This window comes from Lepisosteus oculatus, chromosome 12 (genome assembly GCF_040954835.1).
Source record: "Lepisosteus oculatus isolate fLepOcu1 chromosome 12, fLepOcu1.hap2, whole genome shotgun sequence".
NCBI lineage: Eukaryota > Metazoa > Chordata > Actinopteri > Semionotiformes > Lepisosteidae > Lepisosteus > Lepisosteus oculatus.
In genome coordinates this window covers 15,513,664-15,526,203 of record NC_090707.1, presented here as the reverse complement: position 1 = coordinate 15,526,203, position 12,540 = coordinate 15,513,664, and the positions used below count along the sequence as shown (strand labels likewise).

The window sequence follows — 12,540 nt, the reverse complement described above, 5'->3', positions numbered from 1 at the left end:
TCAAGCCTCAATGCATGACTCCAATGCCAACAATTTGTTCAGAAAGCAATGAAAGTGAATTTGGAATACATTTTAATTCCAAGGTAATTTTTTACTCTTCAGTAAATACACTGGATCCCTTTCGTACATATTTAATCATAAACACCGTAGAATATCCCTTAAGTGAATTCATTATGAAATAAAAGTTTGAATAATTTTGGGCATGGTTTGTAACATGTTTCCATGCTAATAAAAAATAAAGTGGAGTAAAATCATTGCTAGAAAAACAGGGCAAGCATAAAAAGCAAAATGCCACTAACATTAAACCTCATATGGAATTGGTTTATTATGTTAAACCATCTTGATGTCAGGATTTCAAAGGCCAGAACGGCTGACTCGATTTATTTCTATAAGGATGTGGGAAAGACAAGTAGGGGAAGTTTAATGAGAAAAATAAGAAAGTTCTACTAACAAGTAAGGGTTTTCCCTCCAGCTCAGATTTGATTGGGGGGTGATAATTCCCACCTTTATCTGTTTGCTTGTTCAGACCTTTTTAGTATCTGTTTCAGGACTTTAACTTCTTAAAAATGCCATTCTTCAAGAGCATTGCTCTACCAATTTCAGCAAATTGATTTAGTCTCTCCTTAACTTTTTCAGTGATGGTTTACTCTCTCTGTCTAAAAAGCTATTAATCGGTGATTGATTTATAATGAACAGGCACAGATGGGAAGGACAATGTATCAGACACTCATAGGAAAAAACATTTCCCCTATGTTTTAGCTCACACCTGAATTGTGGGGATTGGTTCTCGTGCTCAGAAACTGCACTATGGCTGATTCCAGTTATCAATCCCATTCAACTGTTCTAGAGATGAAAGCTCATTTAAACGTTGTTCAAGAAGAAAATTGAAAACAGTTGGATTGAAATTAGGGACTTGACTGGAACAAAAACCAGAAGACATTTAGTCTCCCAGGGTCTGGGTTAGAAATTGCTGGTGTAAAAAAACCCACTGTGATCTGCCATAGTTGGTGTTTAAACTGAATTAGATTTGGCCACTTGGATATAGAATAGCAAATTGTCATGGAATAGGTAGTCCTTTCCCCCTGTCTGAGGGAGTAAAAAAATACATTGTACAATACTATATAGTTCTAAAAATAAAAGTCAGTTTCTGAGATGATAAATGGTATTTTAAGATATTCTCCCTCATCATTAACAATATGTTTAATAATTTAGCAAATTCTGAAAATACATTTTGGATCCATTTGACTTGGACATTATAAGGCTCCATTTCCTCTGCATCATCCTTTTCTTGATTGCTTGAACATGTTTGTCATTCATTTGAGAAACATTTTAGAAACAAATAGTGCCTGCAAGACACAAAAAAAAAGTCTTCTTAAATGTTAATGAATTTAGTGCTTTGAAGGTTTGAAAACAATTTAAAATTCTCATGAAGCTGTGTTCAGCTAATTCTTGGCAGTATAGCATTGGTGTATTAATGCACACCTTTTGGGAATTAAATCTTAATTATAAAAGTGAAAGGATTGTGGTTGCATTGTAATTGAATGTTTAATATTCTAAAGAGATAGAGTAAAGTGTACAAATTCCAAAGCCTAGCTTTCACAAAGCAGTTCAGCAGAGTTTGCTGTCCTATTTTTTCAATTTCATATTGATTGATACACAGAGCTAACAGGTACTGAAAATCTGTATCTGAGTGTCTCTTGCAATTTATTAGGTGAGAAGAGTTAACAAAGGAATGTCAGCTATTGTATCAGACCTCAAGAGATCAGAACATAGTCAGTGTCACTTTCACTATAGTTCTCAGTAGAGTTCTTCTGCCAACATTCATAGTCTTTGCAAGAAAGATCCAACAGCAGAAAATACATCCATTTCAAAGAGCAACGTAACCACTAAACTCTGCCCCCTGGCTTCCCTGTCATTCACTTTGAATGCTGTCTTTTTCCACATTTTCTGAAAGTTTGGGCTGGTAATCCAGTGCTGTACTATATCTCATGGGGACGAAATCAACATATTGATTTTGAACAGGCAGCTGTGAAATCCATGAGAACAAATTATTGTATTGTATGAGAAGCTGAATTGGCCAAAGGTTAGTTTAAGAGGAGGTCACATGATTTAAAAATAAACACAGAAAGTCCCTAATTGTACAACGCGGTGAGCCAAGCTCAAAAGTATTATGGCTTTCTTGTTTTAGTGAAATGTCTACATTTTTACTGGTGACATTCAGCTGCATGTAGAGATATGTAAATAAACCAATTTCAAAAAGAAGCATTAAGAAGGTGAAAGCCTTTTTGAGTTCTAGACTTGAGTTGGATTTAATCTCTAACTGGGTTTGAAGCATGGTTGTTCTAACTAATGTAAAAAGGCACTCTGCAGTTAGCGGTTTTTCTGCTTATTTGCTTTGTTCTTCACCAATATATGTGAAAAACCAATATCTTGGATAGGTCAATAGGGGTGATGTGCTTCATTTTCTAAGCAGTCTAAAGCATTTATGAGTAACATACAAGATATTGACAGCCATCATTGCAGGTATTATATGTAATTACAGATGCTGTTGAATCACCTGCAAAACAATCAATATTCTAAATTCCTCAGCCTTTTTTTCCCTTTTTCCTGTTTCAAAGTAAGAATTGTTTGCAATCAATTCAACTGACAGGAGCATTTCTACTCTCTTTTTGAGAAGTGGTGTCAGTGCTTAGTGTCCAGCAGAGAGCAGTGTAATCCTGATTTTTTTTTGCTCATAACCTTCATTGTTGTGTTTAGGGACTGTGAATTCGAGATGATCTTATTCAAGAGTCTGATATTCTCCTGCAATAACTTGAAATTCTATGTAACTGAAAGGCAATAACTGGGAAGGAAAACGTATATGCCTTGTAGATCCTCTTTCACCGCACTAAAGCCGTAACCCTTCCTCTGCACAGTATGTGGAATATTGATATTATTTTTTTCATTTTTTAGATGTTCCCAAAGGCAGATCAATAAAAGACATTATAATCTAGTATCTTCTCTTTTCCTTGGAGTGTCACTACATGCAATCTTATAAACAGAGTTTTAAAACATTACTATTTTATGACACCTTTGTTTATGCCATATCTTTACTTAATTAATATTTCCAGCATAATGGAAATACATGCTAGCATTTAACATGTATTCATAATTTAGACAGATAACTGTGATCTTTACAAAAGTGATATGTCCTTTACTACAGCATTAGATCTTTAAGACTTTAAGACACCAAGAAAGTTTTAACTATCGTAACTAATGTATGGACAATGTCAGCAGATGGGAGATGTCATGGACTCGTGTACCTTTCCACATTCTGAAACTTGCTCTTGGATGGTTTTAAGACTATGAAAATGACAAGACCAGCTGTGAAATGCCCTACAGCATGAGCCAAGATACATAATTTGAGTCTGGTTAAAACCCATGAGTCCCGCAAGCAGTTCGTACCAATGTGAAGCGCCTTCCTTTTTTACTTGCAGCCTGAAAAACTGCAGGCTAGATTCAGTGATGTGAACTGGCACCTGCTGCAGTTCCCCCAGGGGCACTTAATTTTCGTATTTCTGTATCTTTCCTGCAGAAAATTAGAAATGTATGTGGTCTGATACTGTAGTACAAATAACAGGTTTTAAAGGTCTTTGAGATTGAGTCTGTAAGGCCATCTAAAGACAACTGATGCAATTTAGGTTTAATTTATTATTCTGTTTCCAAAACAAAAAGAAAAACCCATAACAAAAGCAATACACAATACCAAATGATTAGGCAGACAAGTCAACATAAAACAGTTGTAAATGAAAGCCTTTGAAGCTTATAGAACATTCTTTTTGTGCAGCTTGTTGTGCTTTCATGTTCCTATTCTCAGTGCTTTTATTAAGAAACCAGTGCCTTTCCATCATGGTGTACTGTGCATTTCTTGCTGTGTGTAACGTGCAAGGCGATCAGCTTCCTCTCGGGTGTAAAGAGCTTGCAGGTAATGTGGATGGGAATGGCTCTGATGCTTTTTTGTTTTGCTCAAGGAGCCTGAGCAGAAACCTGGGAAAACAACCTTGGTGCCAGGTTCTGAGAGAGAACACGAGGGCATCAGAAGGGTATTTGTTTTTTGACTTAGCCGTTAGATGCTGGGTGCTTCTATTTAGGCTGCTCCGACGTTGCCTGTTGGAGGTGTCTGTGTTTTTTTTTTGCATTTAGTGTGTTGCTTGCATGCTTCCCGTAGGAATTGCTCCGCCAAGTTTCTCTGAATAGCTGTAATCTCTGCAGAACATGCAGACCTCTGACAAGTAAAACTTGGGCTAGAGTTTTGATGTACATACATATCTTAATATGTATACCTTCCGTGTATATATTATAAATGTATGTATATATGTATTTATTTATGCAACTTTGCTTAGTTTCCATTTGCATACGTTATTTCTGAACTACCACACTGATACCTCTTATTACAATCACCTGTTATTGCTGTATCCGCCTGATTTAAAATGGCCAACTGTGTGTTTTTGCACATCTCAGCTTGCGAGTCCCGTTGAAAGAATTGCCCATGGGAGAAAGGGGAGGTGTGGGTAGACTCCTCTGACCCACCCATCTCATGAGCCTTTTGTTTTTTTTTAACACGTCACGAGTGCCACAGCCACCGGCTGGCGGTTCAGAGTCCTTTGGAGGGTGGCCACAGGGGGTCGCGGTGTCACCGAAGGCCCTGGCCGATCCCAATCCCATCCCAGTAGCCAGTTGCCCACAACTGGCAGAGCGCCACTGCTTGGGGACCCAGTGCCATGACCCAGGCTCGCACCTGTGATGAGGCTTGCAGGATGCCTGAATCTTACCCTTTATTGTATTTTGTTAGATATCTTTTCAAGAAAGATTTCCCCCATCCCCAGAGATTGCACAAAAGAAACCATTGCTGGTTGTAGACATCCTGTTTCTGAAATGGATAAGAAGTTAATCTTTGGAAAACTGTCTCTTGTAATCACCTAGGTAAGAAGAGTCCCTGGGTCTAGTGGCCATCTCCATAAGACAGAGGATGGAGACTGGGAATGGAGCGATGATGAGATGGATGAAAAAAGTGAAGAAGGAAAGGCAGCATTTAACCAAGGAAGGGTAGGTCCTGTGCTTTTAGGATCATTTTATCCTTCCCAACTGAGGGGCTGCGCTGAGGAGGAAGTATTTGCTTTTTGGATTTGCTGGTTGAATCTCCTGGGCTGTGCGATTTAAGTTGTGGTGAAATACAATGCAGAGAATGCTTTAACGTTCAGATGTTTTGGCATGCTTGCCTCACATGCTTCCCTGCCTGCATTAACCATTTAATGTCACCATCTGCTAATGGCAAAACGTTACTTATCTTATTCAAGGGAGAAAACGATTGCCAGAATAGGTGGGAAAGATTTTGGAAATCGCTGGAAGGCCTAGTTGAGAAAGAGTTAGCAGATGCTTGACTGGCAATATCAAAGATGAGAAATGTCTTTGGTATATGTAACTGAAAAAAATCAGCTTTTACACAGACCGTAAAAAAGGCAAGCGTCTTCACTGTGAATATGCTGACGATTCACAAAGTGTTTCTAAGTTGTCTGTGCCAATGTGTTTTTTACGTGGTTTGCTTTATATCAATTTCTGATGATTTTGCAGTTGCTAACACTTCTGATTACTTCCCTTGGCATAAAGAAATTCATTAGACCATGCCTAACTGTATTATTGGCTTGTTTGTTGTAGTTTGAGGAATTCATCTTTTAATGTTATTTTTCAGTCCCGAAGAGTACAGCAACAAAACGAAGCCGTAAGTAACTTATGTAAATGCATGTTCTGTCATTCTAAAGTCACCTCTTACAATAATATGGTCTTCTGATGAGTGTTATCAACTGTGTATGTTTAAGAAGTGTTTAAACTACCTTTCAAGGTAAAGATAACAGCTACATGTCACTAAGTTAACCTCATCATTTTAATGACAAGATGTTCATGACAGTAAAAGAAAAACACATTTTGTGGGTTGCTCTTACTGTTACATGGCATTAGGACTGTAGATGAACCTTGCTTAAAGTCATTTTTTAAACATTTGTTTCAGTAATGCATTATATGCTTTTTGTTCTGTGAGATGATTAGCTTGGGTTTGACCCGTAAAATATCAGATTTATTAGTTTGTTTGCAGATTTCATCAGTTACACAAGAATATGCTTAGTGTGGCCTTCTCATAAATATTTATGTCGGCACTTACAGTGTTCTTTCCTTATTAACTTATTCTTGTTCTCGGTCTTGTTATGACAACCTCCTCATTTTCAATTGTAAACTGAGCCTACAAATTAGGAATTAATATGCCATAACTTGATTTTGACTGAAACAAGGGCCTTTAGAGGAATTTCATCATGCCAGGGAAGAGGCCCTAATCCATTTTGTTTATTTTTTGTGAAGCTTATGGAGAAGCAGATGTGATTGGTATTGTTAATATTTTTTTTTTTCAGAATGAAGTGAACGCCAATAACATTCCCATTGGAGGACTGTCAATTCAGCACCCCCAGGTGTGTTTCCGAATTTAATAAATGACAGTTTTTTCATGATTTGGTGGGTTACTTTCTGATGTTTTAATCCATCAAGATTTTGATATTTTATTGATAGCATTTTGATACTGGCTTTCAATAAAGGATTTAAACTGTAATTGTAACTGTAAACTGTATCATGGAAAATATTATTAATTCTAAACAGCAGTTCTAATAAAGATCAAGCTTTTCCTTGAGCTTTCAAAATTTGAACAGGGACTGGGTCATATTTTAATCAGATTTTTCTTTTTTGGCATGGGGATTAAATGCATGAAGATTTTATAGCTTTATTCTTTTCTGAAAATCGATGGTCATTTCTTCCTTAGTGTCACTACCAGTGTCATTTGCAGCATTTATCCTACTTTTATTTACATAACAAAGAATGCACTACTTCCCGCACTTTTATTACATAATTTGTCAGCATATTACGAAGATTTCCAGCTCTACCAAATGGCAGATCTCTCCTTACTCATCCCAAGAATACTGCATTTACTCTTGGAGCAAGGAAAATAAACATTAAACATTTACCATCTCCCTGATGTCACCCCACATACAGATGGCCTTAACGTGGGTGCAGCTGTTCTGACGTTATTTTCAGAAGATGATGAACATCATTTCTGCAAATAGAACGATATTTTTGCAGTGTGTACAAAGTCTTGACAGAGTAAATGCATCTCTGATAACATTCTAAACACAAAATAGAACTGGCACAGGCAAATATACTGCACATATAAATAGCCGCATGTTGCAGGCATGCAAGCAATAGGGTACAAATAGAAAATTGCCCAATTTTATGAGTGATCGTTGTAAAATGTCAACCTTTATCTACAGTTATCCTTTCCATCACAAACTGGGCTTGTGTCTTAGCTGGTAAAGGCACTTGCCCGAGTACAGGTTGAGCTGTGATCTAGACATTGGCATCGCGGGTTCGAGCCTGGGCTGTGTCATTAGCAGATGATGGCCTGGATTCCCCGAGTGGTGGGGCACAATTAACGGAGCACTATAGAGGGTAGGAAGAAATTAGTCAACCTGGGCTCTCTCCGCTCCCTGTGAAACATCACAGATGGCAACTTCCTGGGTGCCTCCAGTGCAGGACTGCATAGCCAGTGACACGTAACAAAATTAACTACTTGGAGGTAGGCTAGTGGGAGGAGCCATCTGGATTTCCCGTGTGTGGACACAGGGTTTGTAGCCATGACTTAAATTGAAAGCAATGACGATTCCAAATGATTGGGCAGATAACAAAAACGGTTGGGACAAAAATGTTCCCGAAAAAAAGACACAAACTTCTGTTATGCTGGTCGGTATTTGAACTGAATATCTGTCTGGCTGTCTCTGTTGAACTTTCAGGAAATTGACGGAAAACCCTGCTAAGAAACTCTTTTTGTTTTTTGAAGGTTCAACCTTATGAACATTCCCCGTACATTCAAGGCCAAACTGCTGTAAATATGGTCCTTCGGCTAAGGTAAGACCAGTAGCACTTCAGGTAGAGCTTCATTCCATCAGCTGAGTAAGTGCAATTAGAAAGAAATATCCAGTTGAGTCTAACACTGTGACCTAATTGCCGTTTGCCTTACTAATGAGCAGGTGTTACTTTTATAAAGATATTTTTTTTTCTTAATTTCACTGAAGACTCGTATCATGGGGAGTATCTCTAATGAGCTGAACTTCACACTTCAGTGCTCATTTTCAGCGCAGGAGAACTTGAATTGGGAAGACTGTGTGGGAACAGGTTTATATTTCCATATTTGCTGACCCTGGATCATGTTAATTTCTTTGGTCTACCCCTGGTGGGATATATCTGCCAGTTTCCTTAGACACATCTTTAGTAGATCAAACCTCTTGCAGTTGTACAGTCACGCCTTTAAAGAAAAAGGAACTCTTATAGGGCTGCAGCCAATAATAATACAATCCCCAAATCCTTCGTGTTTATGTGGTATTCAATTATTTTTATGTTAGCTCACATTGGAGGGTTGTTAAACTGAATACACATCACCCTGTAGTAATTGGCAATTGGTACATTTGGTCTGTTCTCATGCACCATCAAAGTATAAAAAGCTCCTAGTTTGAATATTGATTTTCCCTGTGTAGTTTGCTATCTTCATGTGGACTCCCTCTGGGTACATTGTTTTAGTATTGTGCACTCCCCAGTGTGTGTTATCCTGGCTTGTAACTAGGTTAGTCTGGGGCTCAGCACAGCCCTCTCCCTTTTTTAATTTCCCCTTCCAGAAGTGTCTTTCTATACATCTTCTTCCATACTGAAATAAACCTTTTATGCCCTGGGATTTTGATTATTAAGGCATCATGCAAAACAAAATTTCCACAAACCCATCAATCACAAATTACAGAGTCAGTGGTAGAAGCAAGAAGTCTCTGAGACAGACCTACTATCAGACACTAGAGCTGTTACTTGGGATTGATGGATTGTGTCAAAGTTTTGATGTAATATCATTCTAAACCTGATTTTTTTCTACTTAAAAGAAAATATTATTGCAGACCCCAAACAGTATAATTTGGGCTATTTGTAATTAAAGTTGTATTACATTTATCGACTAAACACCTCCGGCTTTGATTTTGTCCAATGTTTTTGCAGAGCAAAAGAGTGCAGTATTTCCCTTACCATTATAAACATACATAATTGCCAAAGACTGCAGGGTGTTAAAGATTATTAATCAAAGGCTTTTTTCTTTTCTGCTGCTGGGAAGAGGTGCTGGAGTTACAACTCAGTAGTCCTTTTGCATGCGCCATTGGCTCATTTAATTTGCAGGCCCATTTCTGACTAGGCATGTACTTGCAGCTTAACATGGAACTGCTGTACTCAGAATTGACCTTTTTAGGATTTTCACAACCAGTTTGAAATAAAGTTTTACCAGAAAAAGGAGAATTTAAAGACCAAAAAAAATGTCCCCTTCTTTATTAAAAAAAGTTAATAATGTTAAAAATATTTTTAAAAACTGCATCTTACTGCTTTTTTTAGTTGCAGTTATACTAACATTAGTTAATGTTGGAAAATATTTATGTGACTAAAAACTCATAGCATATCACAAGATCATGCATTCTAACATACCCCATACCATAGACAAAATGCCTATTTTAAAACAAGTTAATGTACTCTTCCTGTTATGTTATGGGCCACACATAGCTTTAATGTGTCAGTGCAGCAACATTTTTATTAAATAAAATAATGTACTGTACAAGGGCATTTTATGAGCAGACAAATATTGTTTGGAAGGAGCTGTATGAATTTATTACGTTACATTTAGATCTTCACTGCATGCAGACTATGTGCTAACAGATTTTAAACTCCTTGCGTGATAGACTAGGCAAGCTTTGTGGTTTTGAATTTAAAAATATATGCAAATAGTTATAAACCTCTAGAATCTAGGAAACCTACAGCACAGACAATTGAGCATTTTTAGGAGACTTGCAGCCGGCTGATTTATATTTTGAAAGCTAAGGATGAGTCTTCCTGGGAAAGGAGCTCTGGGGTGTTGAGATAACTTTGAGCCTGAATCTTCAGGCTTTTCTTCATGGCACACAGAGCCCAGAAATTATTGGAATTTAGGGACTGATTTGTGAATGTTGTAATTATTGTGATGCAATGTAAATAAATGGGCTTATCTCTTAAAACCATATTTTGTAGTTTCCAGGTTTCAATAGTCAAAGTCAACATAACATTAAGATATTCTTATGTACTTGCATTTGTTTATAAATGTATACATATGCTTAGATAAACCTAAACATAGTTAGGGAGTATAAACGTATCACTGCTGAATTAAACCAATTATATCTCCGCTTAATCGTCACTTTTTGCACAACTGGTTTGAGGATAGCCTTTGATAAGATATGCACCATCTAGCTTTCAAAGGAATGGTATAATTACTGGAGCTATTCTTAGGAGATCTGGCTTAATTCTGTCAGGTCTGAAAAAGAAATGTACTACAGTTGGTACAGTTATCTCTAGTATATTTTATATAAAATGTGGTTTAGATTTGTGTTGGACTGTAATTTGTGTAGGACTTTCCCATAATAGAGACCTGAATACAACTCAATGTTGTGACAAAGATTTACTACTCGCTATAGTTAGTGCCTAGAACACCCAGAAAATATTTACTGATGATAGAAGAGTCAAGATGGTGTTAAACATGTGAACATACAGTGCCCTCAAAACAGTGAAGTCAAAATTGCTATTTCTGTTGTATACAAAATAATTTTAGATGAAGAGATGTTTATGAGGAGAAAATGCAGAATCTCTCCTTTAATTTCTGTGCATATATGCTTTGAACATTTTAGAATTACACCACTTTTTGTGTTCCATCCCCCTACATTACTGTATTAAAGCCTACTGTACATTCACATTGTATCCAAACTCATTACCATGTCAAGATGATCTCCGCATGGTGTGGTACACTGCCCAAAGAATGTGTGGGAAAATTCATTACATTGAGAAAAAAAGAGATTGGTAGACACAGATCTTCTGACATCTTTCATGTTGTATGCTTTGCGGCATGCAATTTAAAGAACTTGTGTTGCCTCCTGTAGATCCTTAGATGGTTCAGGACGTGTAGCTAGGATAGATCAATAAAATTGCCTTTGGCTGTCAGGACTATAAGGCTACGTCAAAAGTTGACTGGAAGCCGTTTGAATTTTGTTTTTTAAGCATTAGTTCGTGGTTATTATTGTCTCCAATCTGTGTAAGAAAATCCAGTTTAAATGTTGCAGAAAGTCAAGGTTATCCATCTGTCCTAAAAAGACCTCACACTAAGGGTAACAGTTTTGACAAGGTGCTTGGATGTCACTTCAGAATTATAACTTTGTAAAAAGTTCAACAAATACAGTATTATGTGAATTTGCATTTATTTCGCAAAAGGAGGAGTGTGGTCTTATCCTTGGTAGGTAGAAAAACACAATAATCCAAAACTCTTCTCGTTTTTTATTTATTTCTAGGAGGACGTGTGAGGCTAGACAAGTAGATAAAAGAGCTGGATGTAATTGAATAACAAAGTAAACATATTAAGAGTGTTTTGTCAATGAATTTGAGAGTTGGGCATTACAGCAGTATCTTTAGTCAAATCTATAATGGTTGAGCAGAAATGAAGAAAGAAAATAGAATAGGCTTAGACGAGCATTACAGTCATGATGCTTTACTCCTAATAGATAATATAATCACATTTCCAATTTCTTCCACATTGCTCCAGTCTTGGTTTGAAGTTAATTCCTTGTTATTTCATCGGTAGACTGCACTTCTTTATGTTACAAACATTTTTATATACTTGAACAGGTTGGTTTATTGTTTGCTTAAGAGTACATTTTACTTTACTTTGAACCTTAGTCTAGTAAAAAATCCTGTTTGGGGTATTTATTAAAGTTATGGTACTTTTTTACCCTCTGCCAACCAATCATTTCTGTTTACAATCTGAATAAACTTTTCAGATGTTGTCTGCAGCTTAAAGCAAGACCCATAAAAAAGTTAAAAGAACAAAACGTAACTGAATATCAAAGAAAAAATATACAGTTTGGCATTATAGAAGTATCTTTAGTCAAATCTGTAATTGTTGTGCAAAAATGAAAAAAGAAAATACACTTTGATTTATTGCATTTAGTGTAAAAGTGACCTATATTCATTGTAGTTGTACTCAGATTCATAGGCTTACTACTACAAAATCAATATAAATATATAAGGAAAAACATTCCCCAAAGGTTTGGCTAAATTGATACACAACTTTATGAGTGCAGATTAACCTGTATATAACCCCTGTGTACTCATCAAATTTGTAAACTATTGTACTGAGTGCTGGTCTGTGACTTTGGTCTTCCCTGCACAACTTAACAAAGCTCTAATTAATTACATTATTAGTATATTATTCTTTTTCTTTTTTGTATACATGTAAGGGAACAAAACTGCTTATCACAGTAATGGGATTTAGCAAACAGCTAAGTGCTAATGATGCATCATATTAAACATCAGTTTATTAGCAACCATTGTGTCTGTCTTAATGGTCATTTCAGTTATTTGTATTTCAAATAC

At 36.6% G+C, this 12,540-nt stretch overlaps 1 protein-coding gene across 2 annotated transcripts in view; it reads left to right on the top strand.

Annotated features, from left to right (window-relative positions):
• The window catches only part of stk39 (serine threonine kinase 39), a 36,722-nt gene that overhangs the window by 11,554 nt on the left and 12,628 nt on the right, over positions 1-12,540 (top strand). Inside the window, exons 11-15 of one of the 2 annotated variants that reach the window (XM_015359060.2) lie at positions 4,011-4,082; positions 4,963-5,085; positions 5,729-5,758; positions 6,438-6,494; positions 7,910-7,977. In XM_015359060.2, the coding sequence (XP_015214546.1) occupies positions 4,011-4,082; positions 4,963-5,085; positions 5,729-5,758; positions 6,438-6,494; positions 7,910-7,977 (350 nt within the window). The remainder of the gene's footprint in view (positions 1-4,010; positions 4,083-4,962; positions 5,086-5,728; positions 5,759-6,437; positions 6,495-7,909; positions 7,978-12,540) is intronic. The other variant, XM_006636536.3, reaches the window with a different exon arrangement.